Genomic DNA, 15,436 nt, shown 5'->3' with positions numbered 1-15,436 from the left:
CATTCCTAACAGAGTAAACAATCCAAAAGTTCAACAATAACAGAATGGTTAGATAATTCAAAGGCAGGACCTGAATCTAATTCTCCTGTGCCTGCCCACAGGGAGTATTTGCAATTTATTAAATGAGCGGTATAACATTTTAAAGGGATGTTATATAGCCAGTGCAAAAGAAATCAGATTTAGGTAAAAATAACATCACAAAACATGCTTATTACATGTATTGAAAACCTATGGAAGCACGTTGTTAATAATCATAAGGGCTGAAAAAAAGCCAGCTGTCACATTTGTACAGTAATTTAAAAGGCGTCCTCATGCATACTTTGATTCTCACAAACCTGTGAAGTACGCACGGGAGGCATTATTAGCCGTTTTACAGGTAAGGAAACTGACCCACTGGGGTCAGGAATGATTGACTAAGGCGGAGCCCGGATTCTAGCTTCCGCCTCCCGGACCAGGGTTCTTCGCCTGCCACTCCTCGGCAACCCTGATTGGCGCTGGAGGTCTCAGTTTCCTTTTCTTCCTCCGCATTCGGTTTGCAAACTCAGCCTCCGGGGTGAGACACGGGCTGCTGGCGAGTGGCAGGTGCGCTGTGAGGCGCAGTTGCAGCAGCGGCCTTCAAAGCTGCGCCTTAGGCCCAGCGCAACCATAGAGTTCGGAAGTGCGGCCAGAACAGCTCGCGCGGGAGCCGCACCCGCGAAGCCCGGGACAGAGAGGGCAGTGCCCGAGCGGGCGGAATGGCCGCAATGCTGGCCATCAGGGTGGTCACGGGGCTAGCGGCAGCGGCGCTGGCGGCCGTGCTCTTGGAGCACTATGGCCTGGCTGGTCAGCCCTCCTCCCTGCCCCAGCCCCGCGCTCCCCGGAGCCCGCAGCCTGCGCCGGGCCCTGGAGCCAGCCACATCTTCTGGGGTCTGCAGGTGACGCAGCGGGAGCACGGCGCGGGGGTGGGTGCAGAGCCGGCCAGACGCGGTGAGACGCGGGCAGNAGGGGTTCGTTCATGTACTGCTTCCTTGCCTTTTCTTTCCGCTTTGAGAGAGCTGCTGGGTCGCCTGCTGTCTGGGCTTTCTCTTCCTGACTCAGATATCTCTGTTTAATACCTGCTTTCGGCAGATATCCGACATTCACCTGAGCAGGTTTCGCGATCCAGGCAGAGCTGTAGACTTAGAGAAGTTCTGTTCAGAAACTATTGGCATCATTCAACCAGCTCTCGTCCTGGCAACAGGTAGGGAGGGTTGCCGTGCCGTCGTGTTGTTCTGTGGTCCGAATGGTAGAATGCTAGCCTGGGCTGCAGCTTTTCACTTTGGGGACGTTGGGAACACTTTAGCCCCAGCCCCTAGTGAGTCCTGTAGAGGAGATGGGACATTGCATTCCCTTTGCCTATGGATAACTGAGTCAAGATCCAAGCCAAGGAACTTGCAGTAGCAAGGTTTTGTCAAAGCAGAAGCAAGCCTCATGATACTAGTTACTATTCCGTCTGCTAGATCTTATATCTGTACCTGTTTGTCGTCGTTTGTAGTTCTGGGTTTGAGAGAGAATTAGGGAAAGTCCTTTAACCACAAATCAGAAGTTATTTTTTTTTAACTAACATTTCCAGTTTGTTTGTTTTATAGCATTAGTCAACCTTATGTTGTCAATTGTTTGAGGCTTGAAGTGACTCAGAACTCTGCATCTCTTGATACTTCTGTGGCTTGGGTTCCCTAGACTATTTGCTCCCAAAATGTGTTGGAGGAGAAACTTAAAAAAGCATCTGTCTTGTCTACTAGGGGATTCATATCCTACCCACCTTACTGAAACACCTCTGCTGACATGATGGAGTATCAGTCCTTATTTTATGGAAAACCTCAATTTCAACTGTCCATTTCGTATTTTAGAAATTTTGGTGTTTCATTGTCCAAACCACATCTTTCAGACTGCTTTTTGTTGTAAAAATAACACTCGGTCAGATTACATACCCTGATTTTGGGTGTGGATAATATGGTTGTCACAGATATCAGGCATCTGCTCAGAGTGTTGGATTTCTTATAGTTTTCATTTTTATCAGAGTTTCACGATGCATTTTGTATTGCTCTCTTTAAAGACAATTTTTTTCATAACCCATTTCTAATATCACAGGAGGTTAAATAGGCTCTTGCTAACCCAGACAAAACAAAGCCCTTGCTGAGAAAATCTTACTTTACATGGCTTGCTGTGGACATAGATGGACTCTTTAAGTTGTTATGTTTATACATGTTGAATACTTTAAGTGTCTTTGTACCTTCAGTGTGCATTTAAAAACATTATTTAACCCCTTAGGGCTTATTGTGCCTTGTGACTCAAATCTTATATAAATCTACAGGAGACCTCACTGATGCCAAAACAAAGGAACAATTTGGATCCAGGCAGCATGAAGTAGAATGGCAAACTTATCATGGTATTCTGAAGAAGACAAGGGTCTTGGAAAAAACCAAGTGGCTTGATATTAAAGGAAATCATGGTAAGAATCAGGACCCACATAAAATTAAAACTAGATTTTTTTTCTCCCCTGAAGAGCCTACATTCTCCAGTTTAGATTATAAAATTATAAAATGGGAACATTGTAACAGGTTTAGGTTGACTGAAGGCCACAACTCTGAAATACAACTATATTATGTGATTTAAAACATCACACATATCACTTTTAGCCCATGAGGGGAAAGTTGGTATGGCCCTTTCTTCTTTACATGAAGAAAAGCTTCTAACAAAACCTATACAGGAGGATGTTTAAAAAGTACATACATTTTGGGCACCTGGCTGGTTCAGTCATAAAGCATTCGACTTGTGATCTCAGGTTAGTGAGTTCAAGCTCCACATTGGGCATGGAGGCTACTTTGAGTGAATGAATGAATGAATGAAATACATTTTGCTAATAGAAAGAAACTACCACCCATAAGCCTATATACTGTATGATTTCATTTATATGACATTCAAGCAAAAGCAAAACTATGGAGAACAGATTATGGTTGCCAAGGATTGGGTTTAGGACAGAGGCTGACTACAAAGAGGCATCATGAGAGAATTTTGGGAGGTGATGGAACTGTTCTGTTATCTTCATTGTGGTGGTAGATACACCTATGCATTTGTCGAAATCCAAAGAACTGTACATCACAGTGAATGAATTTTACTGTATATACAATAAAAAATTAAAATGGTAAAGATCTCCATATGCATAAGGAGAGAAATGGATAACCCTCCCCATTTTTTAGATTATTATTATAGCATCAGTAGGGAAATTAACTCTTCTGCAAAGTGTTCTATTGGTAGGTTTATTTGCTTTATAAAAGGTTGACTTCCTTGTTGTTGTTAAGTACTTTGCTTCATTTGATTATTAATTGCTATTGTGTACCTAACTATGTATTTTTTTAAAGCCATCATTTGAAACAGTTAATTCTACCTAGTGAAATACACAGCTATTGGTCTGATCAGAAAATGCCCTCTTTATAAATAGTTCTTACAAAGCAGCTAGGAATCTTTATTTTTGTGTGTGTGTGTTTATTTATTTATTTATTTATTTTTTAATTTTTTTTTTTTTACAAATAGTTTATTGTCAAATTAGTTTCCACATAACACTCAGTGCTCATCCGCACAAGTGTCCTCCTCCATGCCCATCGCCCCCTCCCCCCCACATCCATCAGTCCTCAGTTTTTGTCAGCATTCAAGAGTCTCTCATGGTTTGCCTCTCTCCCTTTCCCCCACCATTTCCGCCCTTCTTCTCCCCCTTGTTCCTCCGTCAAGTTCCTCCTAATCCTCCTATACGTGCAAACATATGATATTTGTCCTTCTCTGCCTGACTTATTTCGCTCAGCATAACACCCTCAAGGTCCATCCATGTTGCTACACATGGCCAGATTTCATTGTTTCTCATTGCCATGTAGTATTCCATGGTATAGATAAACCACATCTTCTTGATCCATTCATCTGTTGATGGACACTTAGGCTCTCTCCATGTTTTAGCTATTGTGGAGAGTGCAAGCAGCTAGGAATCTTTAATTGATGTCGGGATATCTGGCTTACAACTTTCTCTGGTATACCCCATAAGTCTAGCCCCAACTTACCATGCATGGTTCAACTTACAATGGTTCAACCTATGATTTTTGGACTTTACAATGGTGTACAAGTGACATACATTCAATAGAAACTATATTTCAAACTTTGAATTTTTATCTTTTCCTGGGCTAGTGTTACACAGTATGATACTCTGGTGATGCTGGACATGATCACCAAGTTAAACAGCCAGTAACCTTCCAGCCATTCTGTGCCTATGCAACTATTCCATTTTTCGCTCTAAGTATAGTATTCAATAAATTACATGAGATATTCAACACTATTATAAAACAGACTTTGCGTTAGACGATTTTGCCCAACTATAGGCTGATGCAAGCATTCTGAGCATGTTTAGAGTAGGTGAGGCNTGAATGGATCAAGAAGATGTGGTTTATCTATACCATGGAATACTACATGGCAATGAGAAAGAATGAAATCTGGCCATGTGTAGCAACGTGGATGGAACTTGAGGGTGTTATGCTGAGCGAAATAAGTCAAGCAGAGAAGGACAGATAACATACGTTTGAACATACAGGTAGATTAGGAGGAACTTAACCAAGGACCATTGGGGAGAAGAAGGGGAGAATTAGTTGGGGAGAGGGAGGGAGGCAAACCATGAGAGACTCTTGAATGCTGAGAACAAACTGAGGGCTGATGGAGGTGGGGGAGAGGGGAAGGGGGTTGATGGACATGGAGGAGGGCACTTGTTGGGATGAGCACTGGGTGTTATATGGAAACCAACTTGACAAAAAACTATTTAAGAAAAAAAAATTGGTGAGGCTAATCTCCTGTTCAGTAGGTTAGGTGCATTAAATGCATTTTCTTTTTTTTTTATGTTTTCTCAAATTTATTTTATTTTTTTTAATGTTTTATTTATTTCTGAGAGAGGGAGAGAGACAGCGCAAGCAGGGGAGGGTCAGAGAGAGAGAGACACACAGAATCTGAAACAGGCTCCAGGCTCTGAGCTAGCCGGCAGCACAGAGCCTGACGCGGGACTCTAACCCACAAACCGTGAGATCATGACCTGAGCCTAAGTCGGACTCTTAACCGACTGAGCCATCCAGGCGCCCCTCTCAAATTTATTTTTGAGAGAGGGAGATAGACAAAACAAAAGCATTGGAGGGGCAGAGAGAGAGAGGGAGCCACAGAATCAGAACCAGACTCCAGGCTCTGAGCTGTCATCACAGAGCCCGATGCGGGGCTCCAACTCATGAACTGAGAGATCAGGACGTGAGTCAAAGTCAGATGCTTAACTGACTGAGCCACACAGGTGCCCCTTTCTGAAATCATTATTATTCTCAGATAAGTGTTCTAGGACCACGTTACCCCTTACCATTATATAACACTTTTCTTATTGGATCTTTTTGCGATTTAAGAAGAGAGGGACTTTGGCCCTGTTATCAAAGTGATCTGCTGTTTAGAAACACTTGGCATGATCTATGTATGAGGCATGTTTCACAGGATTAAAACAGCAGCAACAACAGTCCAATCTTACAACTTCAAATTGATTTATACTGAATAGTACATAATATCAACGTGTTTATTATTTTCCAGTATAGTAGGTGTCTTAAGTTTCCAGATAATATGAATTCTGTTATCAAGATTTAAGAATTATCAAGCTAATTCATTGGCATTCTAGCATTTTAAAGGGTTATTGAAAGTATTGCCATTTTGCTTTAGTCATTAACATATTTGTATCATCCTTTTTAATATAGTTGATGTTTGTTCTTTTCTCAGATGTGTTCAACATTCCAAGTGTGGAGAGTGTCGAGAATTATTACAGGTATTGTAATGAACAGAAGACCATGAGGTAGTACAAGGAGGGTACAGTCAAGTCAATGCATGAAAACATTTTTTAAGTGACAAAATTTCCTATCTAACGACCCTCTGGTAATTTAGAATTTTTATGTATTCAGTGACAGATTGAGATCTTTTTTTCTCCTAAGACTTTTTCTTTCCTTTAATTCCCTTTACTTCATATACTTTAATGCTTTTTATTGCCTAATAAATACTTTTAATATTTCACACAAACTTGTTTTTGCCATTGATGCATAGCAGAAGTCTTTTTTTTTTTTATTTTAATGTTTTTACTTAGGTATGACTGACATATAACATTATATTCGTTTCAGGTGTACAACGTAAAGTTTGATGTTTGTGTACATTGTGAAATGGTAACCACGATAAGTCTAGTTAACACCCATCACTACACATGTTAAAACACTTTTTTTTCTTGTGATAAAAACTTTAAAAATCTACTCCCACCAACTTTCAAATATACAATAGAGTATTTTTTACTGTAATCACCATGCTATACATCAAAAGTCATTAGGTTAGAGTTTGTCACCAGAGTATTGTGGAGTTTAGGAATGCTGAGAAACTGATTCTCTCAGCCTCTCTGGTGGCTGAGGAGCCCAGTTGGTCACCCTGGCTGCTCTGTCCTTTTGTCCCTGGATGTCATAGAAATATTAGAATTTTCTTTATCTGCTGTGAATGTAAAAAAGGCTGTGAACATGAAGACTCTGAGTTAGAGACCAGCTCTCTAGGTTCAATGTGGTGGGCTTCTTTTAGTTGTAATTTCACTTTCAGTTCCAGTATATTCCATAGTTTTGTCTTACAATGTCAGTTACTCATGAGAAGTCAGAAAGGGCAGAAGTCAGCATGGGACGGACATAGAGGAGACTTTATTTTATTTTATTATTGAGATTTAATTGACATATAACATTGTATAAGTTTAAGATGTACAGCATGTTTATGTGATACATTTATATATTGCGAAATGATGACTGCCAGAGTTAGCTAATACCTTGATTACCAACGCATAATTATCATTTCTTTTTTGTGGTAAGAATAATTAAGATGTAGTCTCTTAGTGACTTTTTTTTAAGTTTATGTATTTTGACAGAGAGGCAGAGAGAGAAGGAGAGAGAGAATCCCAAGCAGGCTTTGCACTGTCAGCACAGAGCCCGACACGGGGCTTGATCCCACAAACTGTGAGATCATGATCTGAGCCTAAGTCACTAGTCGGACGCTTAAGATTTTAAGGAAGATAATATATATATTTGGTATATAAATCTATGTATGTATATATATATATTTTACATTAAAAAAAGTGTATTTATTTTGAGGAGAATGCACAGTGGAGGAGGGGTAGAGAGAGAGAGGAAAAAGCGAAATCCCAAGTAGGCTCTTCACTGCCAGCGTGGAGCTTGATGCAGGGCTTAATTCATGAACTGGGAGATCATGACCTGAGTTGAAGTTGGTTGCTTAACCAGCTGAGCCACCCAAGTACACCAAGGGGTATATTTTACATAAAACCCAGAGCTTTGAAAACTAGAATGAGCTTTTAGGGACAGTAGGGAAACTGGCATCACCAGAATAAAGGATCATTTTGAGGACTGGTATGACATCGGGTAGGTAGCTTAGGGCCAATTTATGGAGGTCTTAACTGACAGGCATAGAAATTTAGATGTGTTGAGTAATGGTTCATAATTCAGTGCAGACACCTAAGGAGACAAGTCACATAAGGAAATGTTTTATAAAGGGCAATCACACAACAACAACAAAAAAGAAAAAAGATAGGGATAATAAAGAAAAGAGGGGGAGATTGGAGTTTTCTAGAGCAAACAGGAGAGTCCTATAATAGTCCTGTCATGATATGGAAGGGCCTGAAGTGATAGGAGACAAACCTGTCTAACAAAAGGCATAGATGTGGTGACGATGACATCAACTAGAGGGTAGTAGGTCAAAAAGCATTGGTTAACTAACATGGAAGTCACCATAACTTGGAGGATGAAGTTGTCCTCTTTTGTTAATGTGAGGAAAGAAAAGGTCAGAGGTGAAAATTTTCTATTATCTGTATCTTTGATGGCGACTATGGAATTGAACTAAGAAACATTTTCAAGGAAAAATTAATAGAACTTCGGGTCTTTTATTGGGAGAGTGAGGCTTTTAGTCACTTGAAAGTTTCTTACCTTTATATTTTTGTTTCTAAACACCTAAACCTTATCTGAAATTTTTTTTTAATTTTTTTTTTTAATGTTTTATTTATTTCTAGGGGAGAGAGACAGACAGCGTGAGCAGGGGAGGGTCAGAGAGAGAGGGAGTCACAGACTCTGAAACAGGCTCCAGGCTCTGAGCTGGCAGTCAGCACAGAGCCCGACGCGGGGCTCGAACCCACGAACCGCGAGATCATGACCTAAGTGAAAGTCGGACACTTAACCAACTAAGCCACCCAGGTGCCCCCTTATCTGAAATTTTTTTTTTAACATTTATTTATTTTTGAGAGAGAGAGACAGAACATGAGAGGGGGAGGGGCAAAGAGAGAGGGAGACTCAGAATCTGAAGCAGGTTCCAGGCTTTGAGCTGTAAGCAGAGTCCCATGTGGGGCTTGAACCAGTGAACCGTGAGAGATCATGACCTGGCCCAAATTTGGACGATTAACTGACTAAATCACCCAGGCACCCTAAACTTTACCTGAATTTTTAATAAATGGCATTTTGCCAGAGATATAGACACTACAGACATATCAATCTGAAGGAGAAAAAAATCTTAAAGCTAAATCTTGATCTTAAGAATGTCTCAGAGAATGCCAAAATCCAGCATTTAAAAAATGTTAATAGCTATCATATATTTTAACCTCTGCTTTCAAATAGTTGGGTTTATTTGTAGATTTGGGTTTTTGTTTTTGTTTTAACTTTTTTAATGTCTTATTTATTTCTGATAGAGAGACAGCATTAGCAGGGGAGGGTCAGAAAGAGAGGGAGACACAGAATCCGAAGCAGGCTCCAGGCTCTGAGCTAGCCGCCAGCACAGAGCCCGACACGGGGCTTGAACCCATGAACCGCGAGATCATGACCTGAGCTGAAGTCAGACGCTCAACTGACTGAGCCTCCCAGGCGCCCCTAGATTTGGGTTTTAATGGTTAAAAACGTAGGAAAGGAAACAACATATGTGAAATGATTAGATCCTAAAGAATAACTCTGAAAACAAATTAAGCAGGAAAAATACAAATAAACATTTTAATAAGGGAAAAAAAACCACACCCAATATATAAAATGTAAAAGTATCAGGAAGAGAGGCAATAGAACTAATTGACTATTAATTATAATATGTATGGGAATATATTTATTTTATGGTATATTTGATGACTATTGTGACTTAAATATACCTCTCTGATAACACACTAAGTTTCAGAAGCCTATTTGTATTTTTCCATTTGTACTCTTATGTAATAAGTATCATATAAGACACTTAACTATTTTCTTATAATATTTTGACATTTGAGTAATATAAGTATGTCCCCAGTACATTCTATACCTTCCTTCACATTTATTCAACAAACACTTAATGAGTTCTGTGTACTTTCCCCCTAGTCTTCACCCTCCAACCTTATGGTCACCAGAACACTGTTGATACTTAGGTAGTGAGGACTATTACTGAATGTGTTCCCTGTGAATGTTACCAATACATGTTTAGGAACTGAAAAAGATTTACTGATCCAGACATAACTTAACATTTTTCTCCTGGCTTGATGACTTCATCTTTGCAAGGCTTTATTGTAAGTTAAGCTTCTGCAGTCCTGTTTGAAGATGTAAACACCTTTTGTATTTCACTACACCAAGAATTCTGCTAGGTACTTAGTAGTTTCTTACTAAAATTTCAATGATCGATAAGTACCATTTTCTTGGATTCTGATTGATCTCTTTTTGAATGACTGCCTAAAATAGCCGCCTACTTCTCTGCTTTGCTTGATGACCTTGTGTTTGGTTACTATTTAATTAGATTGTCTGAATCTTTGTAGACAATGGGAAAAACTTTAAAATTTCTTTTAATCAGCTTATTGTGGACTAGTTTAGTGTATTTCTCTGTCAGATCAGGTAATTTTCTTTTCAAAGGAAGGCAAAATATAGTGTGATACAAGGGAATGAATTTAAACTCATTCTTTTTATGATTGCATTAAAACTTTCCTGTCTTGTATTTTTTAGGAAATATTCTGCCGTACGTAGAGATGGCTCTTTCCATTATGTCCACAGTACTTCCTTTGGGAACTATTCTTTCATCTCTTTGGATGCTACCCCAAATCCAGGGCCTAAGAGACCCTATAATTTCTTTGGAATTTTAGATGAGGTACAGTAAAAATCTCACTTCCCTTTGTAGCTAACCTATTTTGTCTTTTTGTTGGATACATGTGTATCTCTAAAAGCTATCGTAGGTAAACAGCTTTTCATCGAGAAATTCTTGAAAAAGACATTTAATGTGATTACAAGTATGGCCACAAGAAATCACTGGCTACTTCGACACTATTATTGCTATTCTGTTCACTGCTACTATCCCTATCCCAAAATCTGTCAAAGAAGTACCTCACATTTTATATTATTCAGTAGACATTTATTAAATATGTACTAAGAGCAGCATGTGCTTTGCAAGATGCAGGGCATACAACTTTTATACTATATGGTATATTCCTAAATCCCCATAGTTGCCATTTCTAAATTAATGGTCTTTTTTTTTTTTTCTAATAAGAGAAGGGTGACAATTGAAATAAATAAGTTTCTCTTAAAGTATTTTTTTTTAAGTTACTTGGAAACTGTTGCTGGATTAAAACTGTCTGGAAAATCATATGTGAGAAATTCTCATTATTTCTTAGTATAACAAATGTCAACTCATTAATGAGCACATGCAAGACAAATGTGCTCATATGTAAGAATATAAAAGTGATAGGGTCAAGTCCTTCATCTCAGAATATTTAATCTAGCAGAAGGGTATAAGACTAGTGCAGAAATAACTATAATAAAGAGCAGAATTTGCTGAAGGAGATTCAAAGTGATATGAGAGTTCAGAAGAGCCTGAAATCAAGTAAGTGGAATATTGTGAAGTGCATTGTTTTATATTAGGCATTTTATTTAACGAAGGTATATTTTGTTTTCTTCCAACTACCTTTAGACAGAGTTTATTAACTTATTATTTTAAAGCCTACTCCTTAGTGTATTTTAAGATACGATTCAAAGATCAGGTCTGCATGAAAATCAGTTGGAGTCTTGTAAAATGCAGAGACTTATTAGAAACCCTGAGAGTACAACCCAGGAATTCATTGCTATAAGTACTTTGCAGATAATTCATGTATATTTATACATGTGCACATGATTTTTGAAATAAACTTGATGGGGGATGATTTACATACAATAAAATGTGATCATTTAAAGTGTTTGAAGAATTTTGACAAGCATATATACTTGTATAACTATCACCACAATCAAGATAGAACATTTCTATCACCCCAGAAAGTTGTATAGTCAGTCTTCACCCCAGTACTAGGAAACTACTGATTGGTTTTTTGTCAGAATAGATTAGTTTTGTTTGTTCTAGAATTTTTTTTTGAGCTTTAAAAAAAAGTCTTAATGTTTATTTTTGAGAGAGAAAGAGAGAGAGCACTAGTGAGGGAGGGGCAGAGAGAGAGGGAGACACAGAATCTGAAGGAGGCTCCAGAGTCTGAGCTGTCAGCACAGAGCCCGATGCGGGCTGAACCCACAAACCGTGAGATCATGACCTGAGCTGAAGTCAGATGCTTAACTGACTGAGCCACCCAGGCGCCCCTAACATTTTATGTGAGTGAAATCATACATATTAATTTTGAACCTGGATTATTTTGCTCAGTGTGGTGTTTTTGAGATTCATCCATACTGTTGTGTGTTTGAGTAGCTCTTTGCTTTTTATCATTGTATAGCACTCCATTGTTTTGATATATTGATGGTTTCTAGGTTTTGGCTATCCTGAGTAGAACTGTTATGAACATTCAGGTAAAAGGCTTTTTGTGGACATATGTACATCTTGTTTTAGAAGTTTAGTTTCAAAATCCTCTTCTTTTTTTTTAAGTTTATTCATTTATTTTTGAGACACAGTATATAAGTACATGAGCAGGGGAGGGGTAGAGAGAGCGAGAGACTCCCAAGCAGGCTCTTCATTGTCAGTCTGGGGCTCAACACAGGGATTGATTACATGAACTGTGAATTCATGACCTGAACCGAAATCAAGAGTCAGACACTCAGCCAACTAAGCCACCCAGGTGCCCCCTCAAGATCCTCTTTATTAATTGCAATGTAGTATGCAGGGCTGAGAAGATTAATGGTGCTTTTTAATTTCTATAAAGAAATTTATTATAAAAAAGAAAGAAACTTATGTCATTTAAAGATTATTCTTTACTTCTCAATTTCCTTGTCTATCAAATGGGGATAACACCTGCCTTATTTACTATAGAGTTATTATTTTTTTAATATTTTAATGTTTATTTTATTTTTGAGAGAGAGAGCATGTGCATGTGTGCATGCGAACAGAGAAGGGGCAGAGAGAGACAGAGAGAGGGAATCCCAAGCAGGTCTCATTCTGTCAGCATTGGGGCCCCATGCAGGGCTCAGATTCACAAACCATGAGATTATGACCTGAGCTGAAATCAGGAGTTGAACCCTTAACTGAATGAGCCATCCAGGCACCCTAACATAGACTTCTTTATAGGACCAAATGAATTATAATGTATGTGAAAACAGTTTAATACAGGACCCTACAGGCCATTAATTAGACATAACAAGGGAGATGCTTAATCTTTACATTTCAGCCTGAGCCCTAATTAAATGTCCTTCTGTTTTTCTCCCATTTCAGAAACGGATGGAGGAACTTCTATTACTGGCCAAGGAAAGTAGTCGGAGCAATCACAGTATTTGGTTTGGACACTATACAACATCCACTATCCTTTCTCCATCACCAGGAATTCGGTCTATAATGAGGTGAGGCAGGCTTCCAAAATCAAAGTTAATTATTTGTAATTCTTTTACATTACTGTACCCATCTCTCTCTCCTGAGGAGATCTTCTTATTAGTTTGGCATTACAAGTTATCTGCTCATTTATTTGATTTATTTTTCATTGGTTAGTTCAGCTACAGCGTATTTGTGTGGGCACCTCCATACACTTGGCGGACTGATGCCTATTTTGCACACTCGTCACCTCCAGGGTACCTTGGAACTTGAGGTGGGAGACTGGAAGGATAACAGAAGGTAAGGAAACTACCCCACAAAATAAAACTTACACATGTAAGTCTTGATGAAGCAATGATCGTTTTCTTATTGCTATCATGGGTGATCCCAGTTAAGGAAAAACTTGTGATAGCTCTAAGTTGTTTTTGTTTTGTTTTGTTTTGTTTTGTTTTTTAACACTTATTTATTCGGAGAAGAAGAGAGTGCATACATGGGGGAGGGGGGCAGAGAGACAGACAGACAGACAGACAGACAGATAGACAGAATCCCAAGTAGGCCCTGCGCTGTCAGCAACCCACAAACCTTGAGAACATGACCCAAGCCAAAATCAAGAGTCCGATGCCCAACCTACTGAGCCACCTTAGATAGCTCTAAGTTTTTAAAGTAATATATATATATTACATATGTCGGTATGCAGCAACCTGTTGTAACAGTTATGTTTGCCATCACTATGTTACATTGGATTTTCAAGATGTATCCATTAGGAAATAGTTCTCAAACTCTTGTGTGCTCAAGGATTATGGAGACCTTTATTAAAAATTTGAGGCCCTATCTGTAGAGAATTTGTGTTGGTCCAGTGTATGACCCAAGAAACTGCATTTTCTTAAAGCCCACCAGGTGCTCTTTGGACCTCACTTTGAGAAATACTAGAACTGAGGGGCGCCTGGGTGGCTTAGTCAGTTAAGCGTCTGACTTTCGCTTAGGTCATGATCTCGCGGTTCATGGGTTTGAGCCCCGCGTCGGGCTCTGTGCTGACTGCCAGCTCAGAGCCTGGAGCCTGTTTCAGTCTGTGACTCCCTCTCTCTCTGACCCTCCCCTGCTCACGCTGTCTCTCTCTCTCTCTCTCTCTCTCCTAGAAATAAATAAAACATTAAAAAAAAAAGAGAGAAATACTAGAACTGAAAATGTAACAGTTTTCCCCCTGAATTTTAGATCTACCTTTTCTAGTTATTACTGTAATATGTTAGTGATGTAAGTTCTTCAGATACATGATAGTTGTTTTATAAAGACAAAAGTTTTTCTTTGAGAAAACATAATTTATCAGAAGCATATAGCATAGTTATATATAGAAAAGAACTGAATATATATTTTGATAGCTATTTGAGTATAATAGTTTAAACATAGATGAGTACCATCTCATTGTTTAACTATTATCAATTACTGTTTAATTTATTCATACTCAGTTTTCTGAAGATATTAGGCACTCAGTAAATACTGTTGAGCTGAATATGTTACCTTTTTCTATTTTTAACTACTTCCATTAATGAAAAGATAGCTTTACATCTTAGAAGGTACTTATTCATTTCATTTGGCTCCACTAGAAACTGTCTAAGAGCTATGCTTGAAGCCTGTAATTATCTGGCAACTGTAATTACTTTGAGCTAAGGCCTGTCTATTCATGACTGAGGTTGTGGGCTGGGCTGGGATTGCCTCTTACCAGATAGCTTTCCTAACCCTTGGTCAGCTCTTTATTTCTTAAAAATGCTAGTTACAAGTTAAGTGATGTTATGAAACCATTTCCTCTCTTTCTCTTCCCACCTGCTCTCCTGTGTTCCAACCCTGGGGTTTTATCTGGAGTTTTACTGAAAGGACCTAACCTTTACCTGCCCTTATAAACACTTAAGTTGTATTAGTATAATAGAAGACTTTTTAAAAGTATGTTGGTAATATTAGGGTAGGCTTTTTTGTGGATACAAATAAATCTAGACAATATCAGTGGCTTTAACATAACAGGTGTTTATTTTTTCATTTATGTAAATCTGGTATGAGTCAAGACATCTCTCTTCCATCGGGTGATTCAAGGATTCAGACTTCATCCGTCTTATAATGCCACTGTCTGAACACCTCAATTCCAGTGCAGGGAAGAGAGCATAGAGAATCCAGACCCATTCTTAAGTACTTTGGACCAGAAGTGTGATACATGTCACTTCTGTTCACAGCCCATTGACCAGAACTAGTCACATGGTCCCAACCTAATACCAGGGAGACTGGGAAATGCAGGGGAGCACGTGGAATATTTGGTGAGCACTATTGTTTCTGCCATAGTTAATCGTTTCTCTTCTCCGTTTTAAAAGTACAAAATATAAGTTTTTGGCTATTCATTAATGAATATTTCTATCATTCACCATGCATTCAGAAAACCGAAACAACTTCTGTTAATTTCCTTGAAATTATAGAAATAAAGGTTTAAAAGAAGATTAAAGTGTTTCTAGTTGTATTTGTGTTAATATTAGCATTTTTGATGAGATGAAGAATGTCAAGTATTAGCTTATGTTGAATGTCTTAGGTTCAAAACAGTCTTAAAGTATAGAAATCAAATGAATTATTTTAACAAGCATTTATTTAAAAATGAAAG

At 38.6% G+C, this 15,436-nt stretch overlaps 1 protein-coding gene across 4 annotated transcripts in view; it reads left to right on the top strand.

Annotated features, from left to right (window-relative positions):
* Window positions 1–612: 612 nt before the first annotated feature.
* The window catches only part of TMEM62 (transmembrane protein 62), a 33,890-nt gene continuing 19,066 nt past the window's right edge, over window positions 613–15,436 (top strand). The window contains exons 1-7 of one of the 4 annotated variants that reach the window (XM_077764579.1): window positions 613–914; window positions 1,108–1,219; window positions 2,333–2,470; window positions 5,794–5,839; window positions 10,041–10,182; window positions 12,709–12,833; window positions 12,979–13,101. In XM_077764579.1, the coding sequence (XP_077620705.1) occupies window positions 735–914; window positions 1,108–1,219; window positions 2,333–2,470; window positions 5,794–5,839; window positions 10,041–10,182; window positions 12,709–12,833; window positions 12,979–13,101 (866 nt within the window). In that variant the 5' untranslated portion in view covers window positions 613–734. Of the gene's footprint in view, window positions 915–940; window positions 967–1,107; window positions 1,220–2,332; window positions 2,471–5,793; window positions 5,840–8,211; window positions 8,292–10,040; window positions 10,183–12,708; window positions 12,834–12,978; window positions 13,102–15,436 lie in introns of those variants that run through there. The other 3 variants (XM_077764581.1, XM_077764582.1, XM_077764580.1) reach the window with 3 other exon arrangements.

Source organism: Crocuta crocuta, unplaced genomic scaffold (assembly GCF_008692635.1).
Source record: "Crocuta crocuta isolate KB4526 unplaced genomic scaffold, BGI_CrCroc_1.0 scaffold102, whole genome shotgun sequence".
Taxonomy (NCBI): domain Eukaryota; kingdom Metazoa; phylum Chordata; class Mammalia; order Carnivora; family Hyaenidae; genus Crocuta; species Crocuta crocuta.
The sequence above is the reverse complement of the archived record's forward strand: the minus strand, read 5'-3'. Positions and strand labels throughout refer to the sequence as shown.